This window comes from Ooceraea biroi, chromosome 14, assembly GCF_003672135.1.
Source record: "Ooceraea biroi isolate clonal line C1 chromosome 14, Obir_v5.4, whole genome shotgun sequence".
Taxonomy (NCBI): domain Eukaryota; kingdom Metazoa; phylum Arthropoda; class Insecta; order Hymenoptera; family Formicidae; genus Ooceraea; species Ooceraea biroi.
The window spans coordinates 7,310,127-7,331,814 of record NC_039519.1 but is presented as its reverse complement, the minus strand read 5'-3'; the positions used below and the strand labels follow the sequence as shown (position 1 = coordinate 7,331,814).

General features: G+C 41.2%; 3 protein-coding genes across 14 annotated transcripts in view; 1 reads left to right on the top strand and 2 right to left on the bottom strand.

The window, feature by feature from the left end:
* Nucleotides 1-356: 356 nt before the first annotated feature.
* LOC105282990 (autophagy-related protein 2 homolog B) lies at nucleotides 357-10,207 on the top strand. Of its 4 annotated transcripts, none has more exons than XM_011345361.3 (16): nucleotides 357-518; nucleotides 1,850-2,162; nucleotides 2,278-2,588; nucleotides 2,673-2,852; nucleotides 2,961-3,185; nucleotides 3,273-3,748; nucleotides 3,830-4,132; nucleotides 4,333-4,450; nucleotides 4,568-4,668; nucleotides 4,744-5,241; nucleotides 5,337-5,615; nucleotides 5,700-7,415; nucleotides 7,587-8,354; nucleotides 8,443-8,717; nucleotides 8,933-9,234; nucleotides 9,325-10,207. In XM_011345361.3, exons 1-16 carry the CDS (start codon nucleotides 357-359, stop codon nucleotides 9,559-9,561), a joined length of 6,264 nt encoding a protein of 2,087 aa, XP_011343663.1. In that variant the 3' UTR covers nucleotides 9,562-10,207. The 4 variants fall into 4 exon arrangements, with proteins under 4 accessions (XP_011343663.1, XP_011343662.1, XP_011343661.1 ...); XM_011345360.3 differs by having other exon boundaries at nucleotides 7,584-8,354; XM_011345359.3 differs by having other exon boundaries at nucleotides 7,581-8,354.
* Nucleotides 10,208-10,300: 93 nt separating this feature from the next.
* Nucleotides 10,301-15,917, bottom strand: LOC105282991 (condensin complex subunit 3). 2 transcript variants are annotated; one of them, XM_011345363.3, is made up of 7 exons: nucleotides 13,750-15,917; nucleotides 12,751-13,547; nucleotides 12,122-12,656; nucleotides 11,730-12,038; nucleotides 11,279-11,635; nucleotides 10,684-11,193; nucleotides 10,301-10,539 (listed from the first exon to the last, which is right to left on the bottom strand). In XM_011345363.3, exons 1-7 carry the CDS (start codon nucleotides 13,858-13,860, stop codon nucleotides 10,423-10,425), a joined length of 2,736 nt encoding a protein of 911 aa, XP_011343665.1. In that variant the 5' UTR covers nucleotides 13,861-15,917; the 3' UTR covers nucleotides 10,301-10,422. The 2 variants fall into 2 exon arrangements, with proteins under 2 accessions (XP_011343665.1, XP_019888432.1); XM_020032873.2 differs by having other exon boundaries at nucleotides 13,760-13,844.
* A 2,856-nt stretch (nucleotides 15,918-18,773) lies between these two features.
* The window catches only part of LOC105282988 (sodium/potassium-transporting ATPase subunit alpha), a 57,924-nt gene continuing 55,009 nt past the window's right edge, over nucleotides 18,774-21,688 (bottom strand). For all 8 annotated transcript variants that reach the window (XM_026974979.1, XM_011345352.3, XM_011345351.3 and 5 more), the window contains 3 exons: nucleotides 21,006-21,180; nucleotides 20,575-20,807; nucleotides 18,774-20,354 (listed from right to left, as the gene is read on the bottom strand). In XM_026974979.1, coding sequence (XP_026830780.1) covers nucleotides 20,234-20,354; nucleotides 20,575-20,807; nucleotides 21,006-21,180 — 529 coding nt within the window. In that variant the 3' untranslated portion in view covers nucleotides 18,774-20,233. The remainder of the gene's footprint in view (nucleotides 20,355-20,574; nucleotides 20,808-21,005; nucleotides 21,181-21,688) is intronic.

Below are 21,688 nucleotides of genomic sequence, written 5' to 3'. Positions count from 1 at the left end.
CGTGTGTGTGCCTGACTGCCTGTACAGGCACATACATGTGTACGTGTGTGTGTGTGTGTATATCGCCATCGTCTGACAAAACAACGACCGAAAATCGTCAAACGGCGGCGCAATCTCGGTCGGCAGGCCGCGTGTTATGTCGAGCGTCGAGGACAAGAACAGGGCACGTGCGAGAGAGATGAGACACGCCAGTGCAAATCGTTCGCTGTGCTGCTAAACACGTCGTATTCAGTGTCCGGGATATGTCTAGCGATAACGTGCTTGCCGCGCCAAGATGATCCTTTATTGTGGTCGCGATAGATTGGAATTTCTGTTGGAATAGATCGCGCGGCGTGTAGGCGGGCTTTGCGGGCAAAATGTCTTGGCTTGGCTGGTCGGCAGATATCAAGAAAAAATCTTGCAAGTATCTGCTGCAACGCTACGTCGGTCACCTCCTCGAGGAGCTTACTCTGGATCAACTGACCATCGATTTATATAATGGCACATGTCAGGTTGTCAACCTCGGCCTCAACGTGCAGGTGAGTAGCGTGCAAGCTTTCTTTGTTTCGGATCGTTTCTTCCTCTAGCTGAATTATAAAGACCGTTCGCTCATATGTAAATAGCGCGCTTACTAATGCAACGTCGCATTATGTATTTACGCCGCTCCGAGTACCCTGCGTTCGCGTTGTCTTCAACAGCTGATCGCAATTTAGCGATTAAAAACCGAGCGAAGAATAATATGTGTTTCACATGGTACAACAAATAAATACGATTTATAATGTGCTTTGTAATAATTATAATGGATAATAATAGAATAACGTACAGATTATTTGTATAAAAAATAATATAGAATGTTAGTTAAAATAAAGAACGGTGAGTTAGATTATATATAGAAGTGATTATGTGAAAAATGTATTATCGATGTGTGGAGAAGTACTTTGTACTTATTATAGAATGACGAATTCAGTAACTAGTTTTCTCAACAATATTTACTTGTTAAATTCCTAATAGACTTATATATACTGGATGTAAAACGTAATTCGTAATAACAAATCGAAAGGACGATGATTCTTTATGTACAAATAAACAAGAAATGTAGAAGAATATTTTTTTCCTTTATTGATTTGATGCCTCTTATGCTCAGGTACAGCCTCGTCAACACGTTAATATTTTTTAACTCGGAAAACTTTTTAGTCCTTAACCTAACCTCTACTTATTATTATTATTTTCCCAATTCTTTTCAAAACTTTCTTTTCAAAACTGTGTGTTAGCGCACTTCCACGGATATCTGTGCGCTTCAGCCAGTTAAAGACCATGCTTGGTATGTACCAAAATTACATACCAAATGTGACAAAAAATTATTTTATATTTTATTTTTATACATGAGAAATCATCTTCTTGGTTATATTATGTTCCATTCTGTATATGCTTATATATGTCATTCTATTTTATTTTTATTTACAAAGGCAGTTTTATATTTTATGTCAAAAAATTTATTTTTCCTATTAATATATCAATAAATAATATTAATAAATAAATATTTTAAACATTTTAGTAATTCATTAAAGTCAATTGTAATTCATTTATAAATTAATGAGGACACATGTTGCGTAGGAACGCTCAGTCGGTCAACAGGATGGCATTTGAAGTGATAATAAGTGTTAATTTATACGTATTCCGGTGTGCTTGATAAATTTGAATGCAATTGAATAACCGTTGCCTTAATCGATGAGTTAGAATATGCCTGTTCTCTTATACATATTCTGGATAAATACTCTGGATATTAAATTGCAAATAATTTTCATATTCAGTATACAATAAATTGATGTAATTGTCTCAGTAAAAAGAATAAATTTCTGTTTTGCAACAGGCACTCAATGAGATGGGAGAGCAACAACATCTACCACTGGAATTCGTCGACGGTTTTATAACAGAAATTTCTCTCATGGTACCATGGTCGGCGTTACTTAGCCAGCCGAGCCATGTCGAAGTTAAGGGCCTCAGGCTCACGGTGCAACCGCGACAGAGAGCTGAGACAGGAACATCGATGTTTGAATCCATGTGGAGTTCTATGACGTCCAGTATGCAGCTTGCGCAAAAACGTTTGCAGCAAGATGTGACAAATGCGGAAAATGTTCAGCCCTTAGAGGCTGTAGAATTGTTTGCACAGACTATAGATTCAGGTAAATAATTTAATTTATTACTAATGCTTCTATTACACTTGTATTATTTCTCTAAATCTACAAAGCTGTATTGATAACTTTTAACTCTATCTTCTGTTATTATTATATCTTCCAGTTTTATCTAAAATAAAAGTGAGATTTATTGATACTGTGATACGTTTGGAGCACGTACCTTTGAGCTCTTCCACGGGAGTAGCGATCGAAATTTGGATACAAAATCTTGAATATTTCGACGAAGCTGGATTAGATCCTAGTAATACGTCCCTGGATCCCGATGAAACCGCGAAAGGTTACGTCATCTCAGCATTCTCCACCAAACGATTCTACATGGAGGGAGTGACGTTCCACACCGATGAATTTCCTTCTCATGCAAGAACATTTTCTAGGAGTCTAGTAGCGAGTACATGCTCTACTCCCGATTCTAAAGTAAATCTAATTAAATATCTGAGTAGTCAATAAATTTCAAAAAAAGTATCCCAGAATTTATGTTATTCCTTCTTTTTATAATAGAACTCGGACAGCTTGTTTACCTCCGCACAAATGTCCCCTACGCAGAGCATGTTGCACACTCCGCCAGAAGGCAACGTTAACAATTCAAATGAATCAAACCCTATTATGTTTGCTAAGTTAGCGGGTACGCAAGAAATGAAATTGAAAATGAAACAAGGTGAAGGAGTGTCGGGACCAAAGGTAAATTAATTTCTCTACACTTTACTTCATCTTTACTTCATCACTTCACTTTATCTCATCTAAGTCTATATCTTTTTAAGTTAAAGGAGTGATACGTATATATTTCAGGTAGAACTGGAAATTAACCTAGGATCGCTTACTTTGTACCTGAGTCCCAGGCAGCTGCATGTTCTGTTAGAACTAGCACATGGCCTAGCGTCTCCGGATCTAGAAGACATTAGTAACGTTGCTCCAAGAAGGTACACGGAGAAACCTATGACCGGCAGCGATTTTACTCGCATAGAACGCGAGCTCATACATCAGACAAATCCTATGCAGGATTTAAAAACTACAGTAATGAGATATATTAACACTACAATGTTTTTCCTAAATCATATACATGATTTAATTGTGATATTAATTGTGATATTAATGTATTAGGATCTACGATACGTTCAGGGATGGTCTTCGGCATCTGTGGACGAATCCGATAACGAGGACGAATTTCTGCCCATGCGATTGCCAGGATCCACGTCGATGAGCGACTCGATCGCGAGTAATAACTTCAGTATGGATGGTAGCATATCGATCAGTAGCATCAGTTCGAAAAGCTCGGCGACAAATCTGCCGAGACACAATAGCAGACACAGACACAACATAGACAACGACGCTTCCGCGGAAACTACCCAGTTTCACATAAGGGTGGCCTCCATTGCTCTGATTCTGTTGCATGAAGATATATTGACACCGTGCGTGGAACAACTTGGTCTAACTTCTAGCAGCGTCAGGCAGATGAAGAACGCTGCAAAGGAATTCTTCAGGCAATTGGGAACGTTTGCGATGGGCGGGTTTGGAAGTAAAGACTTTGATACAGCATCGAAATTACTTGCGGATGCTTGTCGACTCAGTCACATTAGGTATAGTAATTATGCAAATATATTAATGTATGATTTCTCATTAGTTCCCTGTGTAAAACTGAAAATTTTGATTGATTGTAGGTTGCTAGCCGCGCCATTAATAGTCGAAGGCAGTGAGAAAACTACTAGTCAGTACTCTATGATATCGGGAAGTTTGACTTTAGCTAGTTTAGAAGTTGTAGAGTGTCTGGTCGATTCTAACAATCCTAGCTCGTATGGGACACCAACGATGGAATTCGTCGAACTTTTAGCATTTACGAAAGAGAGCGCATCTAATGTCGGGTTTTCTAACAAAACCGACCTTAGAATGAGTTTTAAATATACACAAAAGGCTGTCCGACATGCTCACATGATGAAATTTACACACCCACGCACAGAAATTGAGTAAGTTTCGTCTCCTACCTTTTATCTATTTTTAAACTAGATATTTTAACACCTTAGATATCTTATTTTGTATTTCAAATCTTTTGATGGATTTGATGGATCCAAAATTAATCAATTTTATTGATTAATGATAATCTTCGAATTTCATCTTTAATGTTTCTTATATTTACAATTTTGCCATTGTTCCTTTTATTTTCCAGCATGCAACTGGAGCCTTGCAGAGGCGAGGTAGACATCACAATTGTAGATAGAATATCTGCTGTTCTTAATCCGCAGCCAATATGTACTTGCAACCCTGTAGTAAATGCTAGAGATTCTGTAAGTGTAATTAACAATCCTATGCTGATGTTTTCTTTACGATGCATCTCTTTCTAGATTCTCTTTTATATTTTAAGTGATGTAGTATAAAAAAATCACATGATTTCCAATTTTTAGAACCAACAAACGTTATTCGATCAAGCTGTGGACAGCGCAACACTGCCAGATACTAAGGTGGACGTGAAAATTTCTTCGTCTCTATGTACAATTAAGTTAAGGTATTTTGCAAACGTAAAGCGCAATACTGTTTCACGTACGTCAAATTTGATCTATACTTATCTTATCTTGCATAGATTCCCCGTACCAGACTTGAGACCGCTGCACGATATGAATCGTGCTCCATGGTGGAAGAGATCTGTGAGGTCCGATTATATGATAGTGCAAATGACAGACGCACGAGTTCACACCGCCACGGACAGTCGAGCTTCCTATTTAGCTAGACACGAGTTGCAGTGTCGCCGATTATCGCTGTTATACGTAGAGACCGAGGGCGATACGCCGATCGAGATCGGACTAGCCACGGTCGATGAAAAGAACGATGTGTCGAATCAGCATGTCAACGACGGCCTTGGCTGGGCGAGAGTGGTGGTTACCATATATCCGGAGCGTCTTAGTGCACCGTTGGAGGATAGCTCCGAGGAGGAAGCGGAAAATGATAAGCGGACCTTGGACGAGAGCTTGGAGAAAACCCCAAAGCACGCGCCCTCCCCGTTCACCTCTAGGCGGATCATGCGCGAATCCGACACGCTTCACTCGAGATCTCGCGAGCCTGGTGAGAAGAGCGAACAGAGGTCAGTGGGCTAGTTTTTCCCGAGTATTCCTTGAACTGAATGCACGAGTGTTGATCTGAGCGTCGATTTAACATTGCTTTTTAACATCCTAACAGCGACGGCGAGGAATTAATCATACCAGGCAGTCGACAAGAGATGATGGAGTTTATGGAAGAGGGCATCCATGGCTCTAGAGTGCAACTGGAAATCAGCTTACCCTGTGCTTCCGTCCAAATACCATCTAAACGTATTTACGAACAGCTGTACAATCGATTCAACACCGATTTATTCCTGTGGGAGCCATCCGCACCCAGACCTAAATACACAGGTCACATGGAGAGTCGCATCAGCCTCGATTTGGCGTCGACTCTCTTACAGGAATCTGCTTATCCTAAGTAATTGTTCGGACTTGTTCTAAAATACTTGAAAAACATTCTACAATATTTTCTAAATTTATACGTTACACGTGTAATTCGTAGATTCAGCATATGCAAAAGCGGGATCCAATACAACTCCGATTCTGACTCGGACGAGGAAGGTATATTTCACTCCACGACGAACGAGAAGGGTCACAAGGATTACCAGCAAGCTCGAACATCGCGGAAGGCTCAGAGCAAGCTGGCGATGACTTTGAGCATCAATCAGGGTCTTCTGACGATGTATACTCCCGTACGCGATTCCATGCGCAACGTTATACCTGGTCAACAGGGAGAACTGATCGTTCGACTGGAGGACGCCACGATATTTTCCGTGACGGCGTACAAGGGGAACGCGAATCTGAGCTACGCTTGCGCCATGACGAGGAGAGCGTCGCTTGATCACTGCGGTCTGACGACGAGTCCATCGCAGACGCCACCGTTGAGATCTATTAACAGCGTTAGGCCGCGACACTGCAAGAGGACCATATATCGCAGCGGCGTCAACAGTAACATAGCGGCGAATCCTAGCGAGAAGGACATGATGACGGTGGCGGTGAGGATACAAGCGGCTCATCAAACGCACCGCATAAAGACCTTCCGAGTCGCGATGAGCATCAGCAATGCGACGTTGAGGCACCGTATGTGTTCCGCTGCCACCACGTGGTTCACAGAGATGATGGATTGTTTGGACGTGGCCGATCATCCAGTCGCTGGCTATACTCCGCCAGGTGTTCTGACGGAGCTGCACTTGCACCTGTGGGACTGTGCAATCGATTACAGACCGCTCCATTTGCCACTGAGGTCTGTAGTGACGCTCGGTAACTTCAGCGTGTCGAGCAACATTACGGCGCAGACGAATACGTCGACGTTGCGATTTATCGCGGAGGACGTCGCTCTCTTCATATCGAACAAGCTGCGCGAGAACGCGGTGGACCTTAAACGGGACTACGTGTGCGTGATGAACTTTGGCTTGTTCGAACTGTCGCTGCGTCTGAACGAGAAGATGTACGGCGGCGCGCCACGAGTTGATCTTCGAGCGAGCAATAATGTATTGCACGTACGCACATGCTCGGACTCCGGTCGCGCTCTCATGCAGTTGCTCACTTATATTGCCAACGACAGCGATTTGCAGCAGCCGAGTAGCGCGACCAGCAGCACCGAAAGCATCCCTGTCGTACCGCCAGCATCCACGAGATACGAAGAGAATCTTCTGGGAGTTGAGAGCATCAACACCTTGAGCAGGAGTCAAGTTGAACGAGTGTACACTTTGATGGAGGACGCGTTGGAGGAGACCGCGAAGGGGACGACGACTCAAGGTAAAAGCGAAAACGGGAAAATGCCAATGACGGAGAATCGAGTCGAGTTCTTCTTCCCCGACGAGTCTTGCGTTGCATCGCGAGCGAAGGAAACGCAAAGGGCTCTGAAGGATTACAGTAAGACGATCACGTGCGGTGTGGAGGAGGACGATGACGACGACGAGTTTTGTATTCTGGGAGAAGAGGTCGGTGTGGGAATAATACCGCGCTACGGAGTACCTGAGGTTCGCTCGCTCTGCCAAGAACCGTTGAGAATAGTGGATAATCATTTTTCCGTGCCGACCGGCAAAACTGACCTGCTGCAAACTCCGCCGAATTACCCGACGCCCGTCTTGAAGTACACGCTTTGCGAGATGACGCTAATATGGCATATGTACGGTGGCAACGATTTCGACAGCTCGCAACCACCATCCACCAAGCACGTGACCATCAATGACAATCGCAATATTGCGCATGGAAGGTAAGAGGCGAATTAAAAGATTGAGTAGTTCAGATTAATTAAATAAAAAATTAGAAAGGAGGAAAATGAAAAAGGACCATCGTGGTTAAATGCAAGTAAATATTTAACAAATATTTATATATGATTACGTAAGTCACATGAAATTGTTTCTTCTCTGTCTGTTAGAAGCAGATCCGCCATAGGTGCAGTAGGATTCAACAAATCAAGTCCAAACGAAGTGCACTTCGGCAGCGTGCCGAATTCACCGCGCTTAACAAGAAACAACGAATCGCCGATCGATTGGCATACGCTGGGTGGCCCGAACAGGCAGCACGACGTGTTGATGGAACTGCAACTCAGCAAGATGCGCTTCCAACACGAAGTTTATCCGGAGAACACTCGGGAAGCATCTAGGCAGGTGCTACTGGTGCACGAGATCGAAGTAAGAGATAGACTGGCGTCGTCGTACATAAACAAATTCCTTTATCAATACAGCAGCGAGGCGAGACCCAGGCAGTCTCACTCCATTATGTTTACCATGAAGGCAGTTCACGTAAGGCCGGATCCCAGATTAAGTGCCCAAGAATGTTGTTTGAAACTTAGTCTACTGCCACTGCGGCTGAACATAGATCAAGATAGCCTACTGTTCTTAATACAATTTTTTAACGAATTAGGCGGTGGATCGAAGCGAAGCCAAGAAAACTCTAGCACACCTAATAGCTCGCAATCCACCCCCGTATCGAAACAAGGAACACCCACGCATCACCCGCCCATTATGAGCGTGAATGATGACGTGTTGTTGACGAATGACGATTACGCAATGATGAATATGTCGCAGAATAATATCATTGATCAGAATCTATTAATACTCTTGGAAGACGAGCTGACGTTCAGTGAGGACAAGACTAAAGCCAAAGCCGTTCATCAGGTTCACGATGATAACCAGCCGATATATTTTAGGTTCGTCATTGAAATTATTATCGTCAAAAAATTATTATAACAGAAATTAAAAGGTCAGATTTTTAAACTGTACATTGCGATCGTTTAGAAGCGTGGTATTCGGCCCAGAGGTTCTCATCAGGTTGGACTACCATGGAAAGCGCGTAGATTTCACTCATGGACCATTGGCGGGTCTCTTAATGGGCTTGGCAGAACTGAACTGTTCCGAGTTAAGACTGAAGAGATTGTCACACAGGCACGGGCTGTTGGGGTACGACAAACTTCTCACGTATCTGGCTTCAGAATGGTTGCAAGACATCAAGAAGAATCAGTTGCCGAGCTTACTCGGCGGCGTAGGTCCAATGTATTCTGTAGTACAGTTATGTGAGTACAGTTTAATCCCGAATTTTCTCAGATAATAATCACAGTGTAGTATTAGTATTATTTTTCAAAGCATGGATCTTACATGAGAGATGCTTATGCATGTTTTGTCTAAAAAAAAAGATATAAAATTTCACATAATTTACATGCATCGGATATTTAAGCATGCGACTGCAAATGTACGTACACTACCATAACGTTTGATCACACTGTTGCAGTTCAAGGCATACGCGATCTATTTTGGTTGCCGATCGAGCAATATCAAAAAGACGGAAGAATCGTTCGCGGTTTACAGCGCGGAGCGAATAGTTTTACAACGTGCACCGCAATGGCTGCGTTGGAATTGACCTGTAGGATCGTACAGGCGTTACAAACTACAGCCGAGACTGCATACGACATGGTTAGTCCTGGCCCCAGCGTGAGATGTAAAACCAAAGGGCATAAGGGCCGTCGAAAGAGGTATAATCAACCGCTGGACATTCGAGAAGGGGTTGCCAACGCTTATACGTTGGTCAAAGAGGTGAGCCATTCGAAAATCGTGTGAATTCACATATTACAGATACAAATAATATTTGATATCTTTCTAATAATTTCTAATCTAATTATTCAGGGTTTGGGTGAAACGGCAACTCAATTGGTTCGCGTTGCGAGCGAAGAGCACGAGCATAAGGGCACGGTCGGCGCGGTTGGCGGTGTATTACGGCAGATCCCGCCGACGGTCGTGAAGCCGATTATCCTGGCTACGGAGGCGACGAGCAACGTATTGGGAGGCATGCGGTCATCGCTGGTGCCCGATGCACGTCGGGAAGCGGTACAGAAGTGGCGACAGGATACTGATGCTAGTTAATCCCGAGCAGGAAAATAGCTAAATCGTTTTGTCAAACCGTCAGTCAATTTCGCTCAAATAACGCTTCTCGATCATGGCTCGGTCATTAAAATCGAGCCGCTTTTTACTGTAATGTATTCATGACACGTACACGTACGAACGAAAGAGAACGCTACGTAGAATAAGAGAGAGCCATACGTTCGCCTTACGTTTGGTGATATTGTGATCATTGTGATTATTCTCACTAGATCTGTGCGATTTATTTTCGCTTGATCGGTGCGATTAGGCCTCGATGGATGGCAGCGAGTGCAACGGAAGATAGACCTAAGACGTGGATCGCCAACGAGAGAGCCAGAAGGAGTTGTCGTTGGGTCCTAATTACGAGTGCTATACAATATTAATATAGTGATATATATTGGTTCCATTCATTTCTTTTGTACATTATATGAATGTACAAAATGCGACTTATCATGTAAGATGTAAAGATAGCTATGCGCTTTATCGTGAAGAAATATATTATATAGCGATAATATATTCCTTCTGCATTATATATATTTTTGTTTTGATCATGTAAATTGTTTTATACCAATGACATGTATTCGAGATTTTTATTAATAAAATATTACATATAGGAAAACATTCCTTTCGTTTGTCTAAATGTGTAGAAGAAACAGATTTATCGAAACTTTGATTGCAACGATTGAGTAACAATAGATTGACAAAAAAAGAGCGTAGTACAAAGAAATTAAATTGAACAGTGTAAGATAATAAATATTTATTTCAAAAATACAATTATATAAAAAATTTAATTTACATACAAATAATGAGTTCTCCGTGATCAAAGTTAATACTCAGATTTTAGATATGCATATCGCGTATTGCTCAATTTTCGCTCTCACTTTCTTCTGCTGCAGCAACATTCATCGTTTCACAAGGCGTTCCTAATTTTTTCTTGAATTGTTGAACATATTTCATCAACCGTTTATCAGAATCGGTTATCTGTCAAACATCAGATTACAAATAACGTATCTCGAGGCAACAAGATTCAAATTATTATTAATATTCAAACAATATGATAGAATAATTCCAATGTTGTTTTAATCACATAAAATAATTTGATGCAAGAGTACAAAAAAAGCTTACCATGTTTGCGACATTCTCGACGGCCTCTAGCAGACTGTGCTTCGACGTGCCATCCTCGATTTGAATATGTAAATTCGTCAACGATTTGATAAGGGTCTCTTGATCTATCTTGCTCTCAGGGTTTAAGATCTCGGCCAGTATAGCAAACGCGAGGTTGTTGTGCGTATAAAATGTTTGTCCATCCTTTTGCCGTTCTCGTCTAGTTAAACTCAGTATAAATCTAGATACGTGATATATATCGATCTCCTGTAGAGGACTAACATCCGGTGCGTTGCAAAGAACACGCAACGTCGGCAGGTACGAATTTTCGAGCATCTCGTGTGCGTCTGGTACGCACGTTACGAAATAGTCGAAGAAAGCGCTCAAGCACTGACGGAGATAGACATCATCGGCGTTCACTGGATTGTAGCACAGAATTATCAGGCGTGATATTAGACTATTGCTGCTGATCCGCTTATTGAGCAGCAGTTTGCAAATTCCTTCTGCAGCAATAGTGCGCAAATCTTGATTCTGTAATTTTCGATGATGCTTATTGCAATTTTACTGACTCGATACAATTAATTAATTATTTATAACTATGGCATCGGTTACCTACCGGATTGTCCAGCAAACCCGTCAAGATTTTCACGAAATTGCAAGAGCTCTTCTCGCTCTTGATTCCCTTATTTATAGAAACGACAGTGTTGTCGTGTGTGTAAAGCGTGCGGCTTCTTTCGGATCTGTTCTGCGTAGAGTCTTCCAGGCTTTGTAAAATTTCAAAATAATCTAAACCATAACTAAGCAGGAGATCAAATATTCCCTTTAAAGCGACTACCCATATCTCCTGGTTCTCTTGCTCAAGAGAGAATTGATAAAAAAATATCATTATATGTTTCTTAGCCAATTCTTTATCGAAGATACAGTAAAGACCCAATGTTTTTAGCGCTAATATGTGCACTCTGTCGTCGGGATGCTAAAATATTAAGTAGCTGATGTTACGGATAATAGTTACATTTAAACTATAGATTTCTTACATATACACTGAAAAATCTAATATATACACTTACGTCGAGACCATCTAAAACGATGGACATCAGACTTCTAAGTGTGGGCGTTAAGACGCGAATGAGTTGGGCTCGCATCGCAGTGTACAAAATATTGAGGCACTTGACCATAGTCGCGGTATCATTTTTTTCCTCGCGAATGTCATCAGAAATTACAGCCTCTGTAGGGACAATTTCAGACAAATGCTTTATCTTCTCCTTCAGAACCTTAATCTTTTCCTTCAGAATGTCAGCTTCTAAAAAATGTTCTCCCTTGACTGCCTCATACAATTCCTCCTCGAGCTCCAACATCTCGACTTTCAATCTTGCTTTCTAGAGAAATTTAAGAAAACAAGCAGTTAAAAGAATTTATTTATACGTGATCAACAGTGTTGGCTGTTTTAATTCACACTCACTTGCACATTGTTTTCACGCTGTTGTTCCACAGTGGTTTCCTGAACAACTATATTTTCCTTCGAAGGTAATCTGATCTCGCTAATAATATTCGCTACAGTATTCAGCATATCATTGGTGTTTGGTATCACTTTGGCCAGATGGCTCACTGTACACTCGATTATTTTGGCGGAACAATGATCGCCCATCAAAGTGTCCACTATTATTTCATTCAGATTCTTCCTTCCCACCTCGTCCGACAGATCGTACGCTTTCGATATCTCAAAGAGTTGCAACAGAATGAACTTGTGACACTCCTGTTCCCACGCTTCATACGACTTAGAAGATATGTGAGCAATGTAGTCACATATGTATTTACAAAATTGCGACAATTCGGGAATAATCAATTCCAATTCTTCTGTATACGAAAGACGCTGAAGATGTTGTATCACGCATTTCCAATACAAAACGTTCTCGTTCGATAAATTTGCCAGTGGGATCAGTCTTGTGTTATTGTCCACTGTAGTTTGCTCCAATAAAGCTTTCAGATCGGCGTTCCTGTGAAAATATGAATATCCGAACTATGAAATATCATTACGAAAATAATAAATCGAATTACAAAATATCATTTACTCGTCCAAGAAATACTTACTTGAACAATGTCTGTAAAGCTGAAGTTGCGGTTTCTGTTCCTATCCCAGCATCCAGAGCATGTATGAGGCTTATGTATTCTCCCTTGTAATATCGCAACCACGTTGGCAATAAAACATTGCTTACGTATGCCCTAACAATTTCTGATCTGTCTTTAAGGCCATCCTTTAGTAAACGTTCTCTTTGTTCGATACTCAACGAACGTACTGTAACTTTGCTGATAAATTCATATGCCATTTTGCGTACCGATTCATCGATATCTCGTGTTCTCTTTATTGCAGCTTGCAAGGTTTTCTGATTTTTGCCCATAGTGGCAAGGACAGCTTTACGAACTTCAGCCTGTGGATCTTTAGACAGATGAAAGAGATACATTTTTATTATGATACACTGTTCGTCTGCTGGATCTTGCAATCTATGCAGGGCAAAAACAGCCTGTGCTCTCACTTTGGGCGATTTGTCCAATAATCGCTCCGTCATATTGTCTGTAATTCGATCACACAGAGTGTCATCGATGAAGGCATGTTCGCCCATGGAGTTTAACAGCATATTCAGGAAGTGGCATATGCGAAATCTTACTGCTTTGTCTTTAGCATGGTGATGCGATAAGAGAAATTTGAACAACTTGATAAGAAACGGAGACATTGACTCCATGTTTTCGTTCTCTGCGGATGAATAGAAGCTCATGGAGAATTTTGCACAAAATTCTAAAGTATTTATAACATGTGGATGTTGCTGCGCTGTTGTGAGAGGTACTTTCAGGCAGTAGACGAACCATTTCCAGAATGCGTCTACACTAGTCTGTAAAAACAAAAAGACACATTCATGTATTAAAGGCTGTGTGTAAAAGAAAAGCTACTTTGAGCTAAATGTAAAATAGTCAAAATAGAAAATTAGAGAGAGAGAGAGTTATAAATAAATAAATATAAATAATTAGAAATAAATATAGATCTCAAGACAGATTAAGAGGCATGCTTGAAAGAAATACATAATTGGAATTTACCCTCTCGTACAAGTTCATGAGCTTCTTTATATACCGTGGATGATCCGTTTTATTAAATTGCACCTTGTAAAATATTTCCTTCATACTTTTCTCGACTACTGCTTGTGCCATATTTAGATCTTAACGTGAAAACTACAAATCAAACATTTCACTCCCAACCGTACGTTATTTCAAACTCCAGTCCAGATATCAACAGACTGACAGCGCTATCTAGATGGTTTAAGGGCCGTATTACACTACAGGCTGCGGGCTCGGTTGCAGTTGAGATTCGGTTCGCGATTGGCTACGCTCACGCTTCAAGCGTGATTGGAGTGTAACCAATCGCAAACGATATAGGCAGAAGTCGGATACTTTTGGGACAGATTTATGTTTATAAACTTTTCTACTTAGAATAATCACCTAAATATGCTGTTTGTCAATTTTATGAAAACCCTGTATACCATTAGAATGTACGATTTTTGCTGGTTTTTATAAAATTGAATAAAATTAAATAAATATTTGTTCCACCTACAGAAAACTACATTCAAATAAAACCGTCTAATAAAATCTATTAAACGCAATTTTAATTTTATTTTATATAATAATTTTATTATATATTAATAATTTAATTTCTCCCTGTGCACTCTAGTTCTCTATATCTGCACTAAATAATAAGAGCTAACTAGTTTCGGCAATTTTTTTGTGGGATACCTAATATCTTCTTGGAAAGATCAAGAATTTTTCGAGTATACTGAAGGCGCGTTGCAATCGAAGGCATCAACCGAAGAGGAAAGGAAGTGGAAAATGGATGGTCGGTATATTAATTATGTATTTTTTATTTAACATCAAAAGTAATGACACTTGGGTTGTGTTCGTATCAGATTGCAATGTAATCCATGTGCGTGCGTGCGTGCGTGTGTATGGTGTGTGTATATATGTGTGTCGTGTACAAAAATAGAACTTATCTGATAGAATAACTAATCGTGAAAAAGAATCGTCAATCAGAAGATACAGACAGCTGCTGAGAGCAGTGTAGTAATCCCCGTAGTAGTTACCTCCGAACTCGGGTCTCTATGCGCAGGTGTATGAGCTGTATGTCCGTGTGTGTATGCGTATGTGTGTACGTGTACGTGACTTGTACGCAGTGTGTTTCAACACGCAAAAAACAAAAGAACAGAAAGGAAAGAAGGTGTTACGGTAGACCCGCGACAAAAGGGCGATCCCCTTTTCAGGAGGAGGAGAACGCCCCTCGGTTTGGGGTTGCCGTCATTCGTGCGCGCGATCTGTTGTCCGTCATCAATTATTTAAAATATGTACAATATTAATAAAACATCGTCCGCCATTCTTTTTTTTCCTCTTTTTTTTTTAGGGTTTTTTCTTTTTTTTGTTTAATCGTTCAATGATTCCGACGAGACGCGGTATGCGGCGGGCTGGGCAGGCGCCACTCTACGCGGGACATTGTTTTTCAATAAAAAAGAAAAAAAGATTCGCGAGATTATTTAAAAGCGAGCGTAATGAAAAGTTACATTTTGCATTTCATGTGCATTTCGTGAGGTTCGCGATGCTCCTTTTTCCCCCGCTCTCGTGACATGAAAAACGCAGAGAACATTGCGCACCGCCCGTGTAGTTCTGGAAACGCGCGGAAAAGTGGAGAAATAAGTGCGATATCCGTGCATACATAAAATCAAGGAATTATTGTGTCTCATTCTCTCCTCTTTCTCGCACACGTATTCTCTCTCTCTCTCTCTTTAAAATCACACGCGCAACGATACGAAAGCATGCATAATATTGTCCCGCATTCTGTACGTAAGCCTATGCGCGATGCTCGCGCGCGAGTATATAAGCGTGTAGGCACAGCGTTGTCCCGCTCAGTCCACCGCACAAGGATTGTATGGTCTTAGACCGAGACTTCCTCCCCGCCTGGCGTGCATCCTTCCTTTCTTTCAATCCTCATTTTGTTCCTCTAAATCGTCGCATATCTGTTTTTTTAAATTCTGCTCTCAATATTTTTTTGTTCGCTTATACGTACTTTGTTTTTTTTCTTCAACAACACGATCTAGACTAAACCATATATAATAATTATAATAATTACATCTAATAATATCTTATTATAACATGTATTATTATTATTATTTATCATTATTTATTTATTATTACTATTATATTATTAATAATATTTAAATTATTAGCCTAAAGTAAAGAGGCGGCGCACGACGGCAAAGCATTTTTTTTGGGTTGCTACGGCCCCCCGGGCACGGAACACCCTGTCGACAACACCACGAGTCTTCTCTCTGGCTTCAAAGATATCCACTTCTCTTTCTCTCTCTCTTTCTCTCTTCTCGCATACATTTGCATAAATATATTCCTCTTCTTTTGCTCCCTCTCATTTTCTCTGTTTTTTTTCGCTTTCACACGCGCTCTCTCGTTTCATCCCATACATTTCCACTCGCATTCGATTCTGAGACACAGCGATCCATTGACAATGACAATCGCGCACAATATACTTCAATCTCCGAATATATTTCGTTGTGACAGGAGCGATTGATATTTTCACGGCAAAAAACCGTTATTGTTGCGTGATACTAAAAATCGAGCTCTAAGAGGTCGAATTCCGGCTCGGTGTTACATAATCGCTGTTTCTCTCTCTCTCTCTCTCTTTCTCTAATTACACTTCTATCTATAACACAGACGAAGAAGGAGAATTTAGTTTAATCGCATCACGTGAAAACTGACCAGATGACGTTAAAGATTGATAGATCTTGTGATATAGCATTGCCGAAGGTAGATACTTTTGGAACATCGCGAATTCTCAGCTCCTGACTCGGTTTCGCGTCACCGTCGTTATAGCCATCCGATGCCTCCTTCTCATAATCGCGACCCGAAAGAAACTCTGCCTCATCGAATTTTCTTTTGTATCTTGGAACAAGTCCGTCCCTTACACATCCCTCTCACATAAAGTGTTAGTCGGTCGCGCAATTAACGCAACCCCTCGCGCGCACAACAGAGAAAATCAGTCGCGAGAGGTCGAAACAACGCGCGCCTTCTTCCGCGCTCGTCCACTCGGCAAGACTCGAGACGACGGCACCGGATGGAAGAAATCGGTGACGGAAGAATGTTTCGCGTTTTATGCGTATACGGGACACCTCGGGAACACCTCGATTATTGAACACTTAGGGTAGTTTTGGGGCCTGGGCCGCCGAGCGAGCGTCACACGTTTTCACTCATCGAGCCACGTTCGCGTTCGCCACAATCTTACCGATCGACGAGGATGCGATCTCCTCGCATCCGAGTACTATAATATGTCATTGTAACAGTGTACTATAATTGCGACATGTCTTTTTTTTTGTTATAAAGCAACAGTAATTGTTGTCTGAATATAGAGTAAGAGAGGCTTGCCAAATACGTGCTTAAATCTGCAGATATGTCACTTGTCGCAATACACGAGTGAGAAAAGCGTCATCGATTTTCAAAGAAACGGGGATGATTACCGTCACGTCGTCGCTACGAGCGTTCTCAACTAATCGCTTAGATTCTACAGCTTTTTTAACGACGATAGGTCGACAGCTGAAAACAACGCTTCGTGATAAATTCACGTTTTTACAATGTCAATTTTTAATCCTGCGCTTTGCGAAGTCAATTATTAATTCTGCATTTTCTGTACAGCTTTTTGGAAACACGATTATTACATAATTGTCCAGGCATCGTCCAAATCGTTAAAAGAAAATTCGCTCAGGCGTTGCCACGTCGTCCTGCGGATCTTCTCGCTGACGAACGCGGACAACGACCGCGCGGAATCTACGAGACATGCATTAGAAGGATATTACTTATGTTTCTTCGGTCGTGAGATCGTGTCGATGAAAAATCTGGGATCATCCCGGCCCGAAAAGAAGTAGCGTGGCAGGCATTTTAAGTCACTGTTGTTACTTTTCAACCACACCACATGCACAACGTCTATGTGTATATACGCGATCACATATCATACACATCACGCTCACTCGCGCGCGCACGCACACACACACACACACACACACACACACACACACACTCTCTCTCTCTCTCTCTCTCTCTGTTACACACGCACACCACACACACGGACAGCGCGCGCTTACCGGCTGACTAACAAAGAGATCACGATCTGCTGCTACACAGGGCGTTCCGCGTTGCGGGGGGTCAGTGATTTATAGCGAGCTATCCCGTTGGCGTTTTAAATCTATGAAAAACTAAGAGAATGAATTTTTATATATTCTTCATTTAGCTTTTTACCTAAGTAAGAACGTTTTCTTCTCTTTCACTCGGTTCCTCTATTTTTTCTCTCTCTCTCTCTCGCTCTCTCTCCCTCTCTTTCACTCGATATCCTGCATAGTGCATTCCGTCTCTTGTACGAAGTGTTCAATAACGTATTCAATATTCACGTCATCTCGTTATCTCTTGTTTTCGTAATCGCTCCCTTTTCTATTATTATTTCTCTCTTCTATCGTTAATTAATAATGCTTTATAATTCATTTATCTCTTCGGATGGTGTGCGGCAGGTCCTTTTTTTTCCTTCTCACTCCTCCAGTTCGCTGGCAACCAGGCCGCCAACACCCACTTTACTATTCATCTGCGCGTAATTAAATAACATTTCGTTCATTAGTTCGTACGCATACTTGTCAATTGGTAGTGATTTAGTTAGTAATTATTTTATCTATACTGTTCGCGCGCATCTTCACCGCTATCGCTAATTCACCCTTCCCATCCTCGTAGCTATCTCGGGATGGGATAAATCACTTCACGTTCTTCGCTGGAACCAAACGGTCCTTCCTTCATCTTCCCACGTTCTTTCCCGCGCCTGGCCTCCCCGTATGTGTCGCGTGTGTTAGTGTGATATTATCCTCGCGCTAAGAGTCGCAACTACTGAAACTACGCGATACGTTTTTTGCTGTTTTCCTCCTGATAGCTACTCGAATTAAGACTCAAAACTGAACGTATATCGTTTATTAATTAATAATAATGAATACTGTGAATGCGGCTTTATTTAATTACATTTTATTAATTTTTTTATTTTATTTATAGTTATTTATGATAACTCTTCTCATTATTTTAGTTATTTTATCATGACGTATAACTATGGACCATGTGATAGGTATCTGTCGTATCACAGGTCCTTCGTTACAATTAACAATTAATTAGATTTCCGTATGAAGTATTTCGGTGTTACGCGCGAGATGCCTAAGAATTTTTTAAATATTTCTCCTGTTACATTGAGCACTTTTTTTTGGTTTGCTCTTTCGCTTCGGTCTCTCTCTCTCTCTCTCTGCATTGCTTGTTTCTCTACAAGAAAGTCTCTTTCTTCTTGTTTTTTTTTTCACCTAAAGCTCTTCTCAATGGAGGGCGTGTTGTGTGTGCCGATCTTGGCGTACCAATGCTGCACGCATTGATCGACGATCAACAAAAGCCTATGAAGTTTCTTGGAATTAAAAACGCAAGGACGTCTACGATAATACGCCACTAATAGTAAGAAGTCGAGTGAGTGTAGTAATTCGCATTCGGCATACGTAAGGACGCACGTGATTCCGTGATTCTCTACCGCGCGTTAGCATCCCGTCTGCGAGTCTCGAGTGTCGAGTGTCCTTTTCCGCTGCTGTTCCGGATTTCCGTTTTCTCTCTTCCGTACGCTCCTTTTCGTCATATTGTACCACGTTTCTTTAGGCCCGATACTAGTGCATCAGTCACGCAGCGGCGCTCTCGACTTGTCTCCCTTTTTCCCTTCTCCCCTTTTTAATCTCATTCCTTCGTTCCATCTTCGAGTGACGTCCGCAAGGAATACCCATCCAGAACTTGACAGCGGCACCAGTCATCATCACCGCAAAGCCCCGTGATCGTGTTAAATGTGGAAATATTGCTTCCAAATCAATTTTCACTGCGGCATCGTCTGCATGATTAATGATGGTAGAACCTCCAACGATCCCTTCTTCTTCTTCGATGACGGTTCTTTCTTTCGAGCACCGGAACAATTTTTCAGAACGAGACCTGGCACGCGCGTGCAAGCAATTGCCAGCGAAGCCAGAACGACGAGCCTACTCTTTGTACCTCGCGCCGTATCTAGCCGTAGCACTAGAGGGTCTTCTCCGTGACAGTGTAATAATCTCGCGCCTCTTTTTTTTGTGAGAGTCGTCAGCACGAGTCTAGCGCACTTCGTTGTCCATCCGTTTGTCCTCCTAGTTGACTCGCGTGACTCGGACAGACCCAATAGCATGTTCCGTGTGAAACGTGTTACATCTTGTTCAACATGAGTAATTTACTTTAGTTTTCTTTCCCTCTTTTAGTAGGTATATCTCTCTCAGAAGTGAGTATGCATCTCATTCTCTCATCATCAACATTCTCTCTCATCCTCTCTCTCTCTCTTTCTCTCCCCCTTTCTCTCACTCTCTCGCTCTCTTTCTCGCTTTCGCTCTTGCTCTCTTGTCCGTTCACTCGTCCTCTTGCGCGCGCGCTCTGCATGCGTGTGATTTAATCCTTTCGGCGTCTAATAGTAAGTTTCTTGCTCGAGCCAGCCGCCAGGATTTCGGCGGAGGTAGAATCGTCTCGTCTCGTCATAGATGAAGATGGCGAACATGAACGGCAGGGCTGGCAGCCACCATACGAATCTGCAAAGTACGCCAATTAAAATTTGCTAATAGAGGTGATTACAATTTCATTTTATTTTTTATCCTTACATAAATAAGGCAAGATTGGACAAACTTTAATTTAATGCTAAATACAGTACGTTAATAAAAACTTAATTATTTGATTGCGATTGAAGCGTCAGATTTGAAAATTTGCTTCAACATAAATTGTAGAATGAAAGATACAAAGTATGATACGTACTTGAGTGGGAACATACGAAGACCCTTATCCATACCGGGCGTGTAACTTAGGAACGCAGCGAGGGCGGTCTCGAACACGAGACCGAAGTTCAGGGCCCAGTTCCTCATTCCCTGGTGAATGATCGAGTTGCGGCGTGTTTTACAGACGATCAGATCAGCCCACTGCACAATTACGATCGATACGAAGAATGCTGTGTGGCAGGTAAATTCCAACGTCTTACGGTCCCTGTATGTCTATTTGCGAGAAACAAATCCATATTATCAATCTGTATATTTCTCCAACTAAATAATTAAATTATAATAGATAATAAGTCAGATTTTTGAAAAACGAAAACAAAGAAAAAGCTTTATAAATATTGTTGTGGCACGAATCTTATATAATTGTTCGTAAGTTTTATTTGTAATATACATATAATATACTATTGTATTTACCCATTCTTGACCGTAGCTGTCGGTAAGATCATTGATAGCCTTAGAATCCCATTGCTTTCGGATGCCGAACAGATACAAGGGCAAAAATCCGTTTTCAGCCATGATGACAAAGTAGACGAAGAAGCCGGCTGCGGCTTGGATCATGCCGATTTGACCGTACGCCATCGAAATAAGCCTAGACGCAGATAGATATATTGAAGGACGCTTTATCATGGAATCAATGTCATGCTTGATAATAAATTTCGAGGAATCTTACTTTTTGCCAATGTAATTTCACAAATTATCACAATATTAATATTCCACTTCTGCTGGAAAGTTTTCGAAACAATTTCTTCACAATTTCTTTCACTATAGAAAGAGGATTCAACAATGAAAAATTCAAGAATTTTACATAAAACGGTGTGACCTATTTTTTAACAGAGAAATATTGAACATGATATTGAAAATATTAAACAAAGATTAATGTTTTCAAAAAAATGGCTCTATTAAACACATCAAACTCTTCAATCGAATACGATCTGCAAACGGCATTCATCAAAGAATGATTCTCAAAAATAAAATTTAATCAGCAAGTTTTAAGATCCCTCGAAATCTAAAAAACGATCATGATCGATCATTCGATCGCGGTGTTATTTTTAAATTTGTGTTATAAAGTTACGAAAGCTGTAGTCACCAGTTAGGGG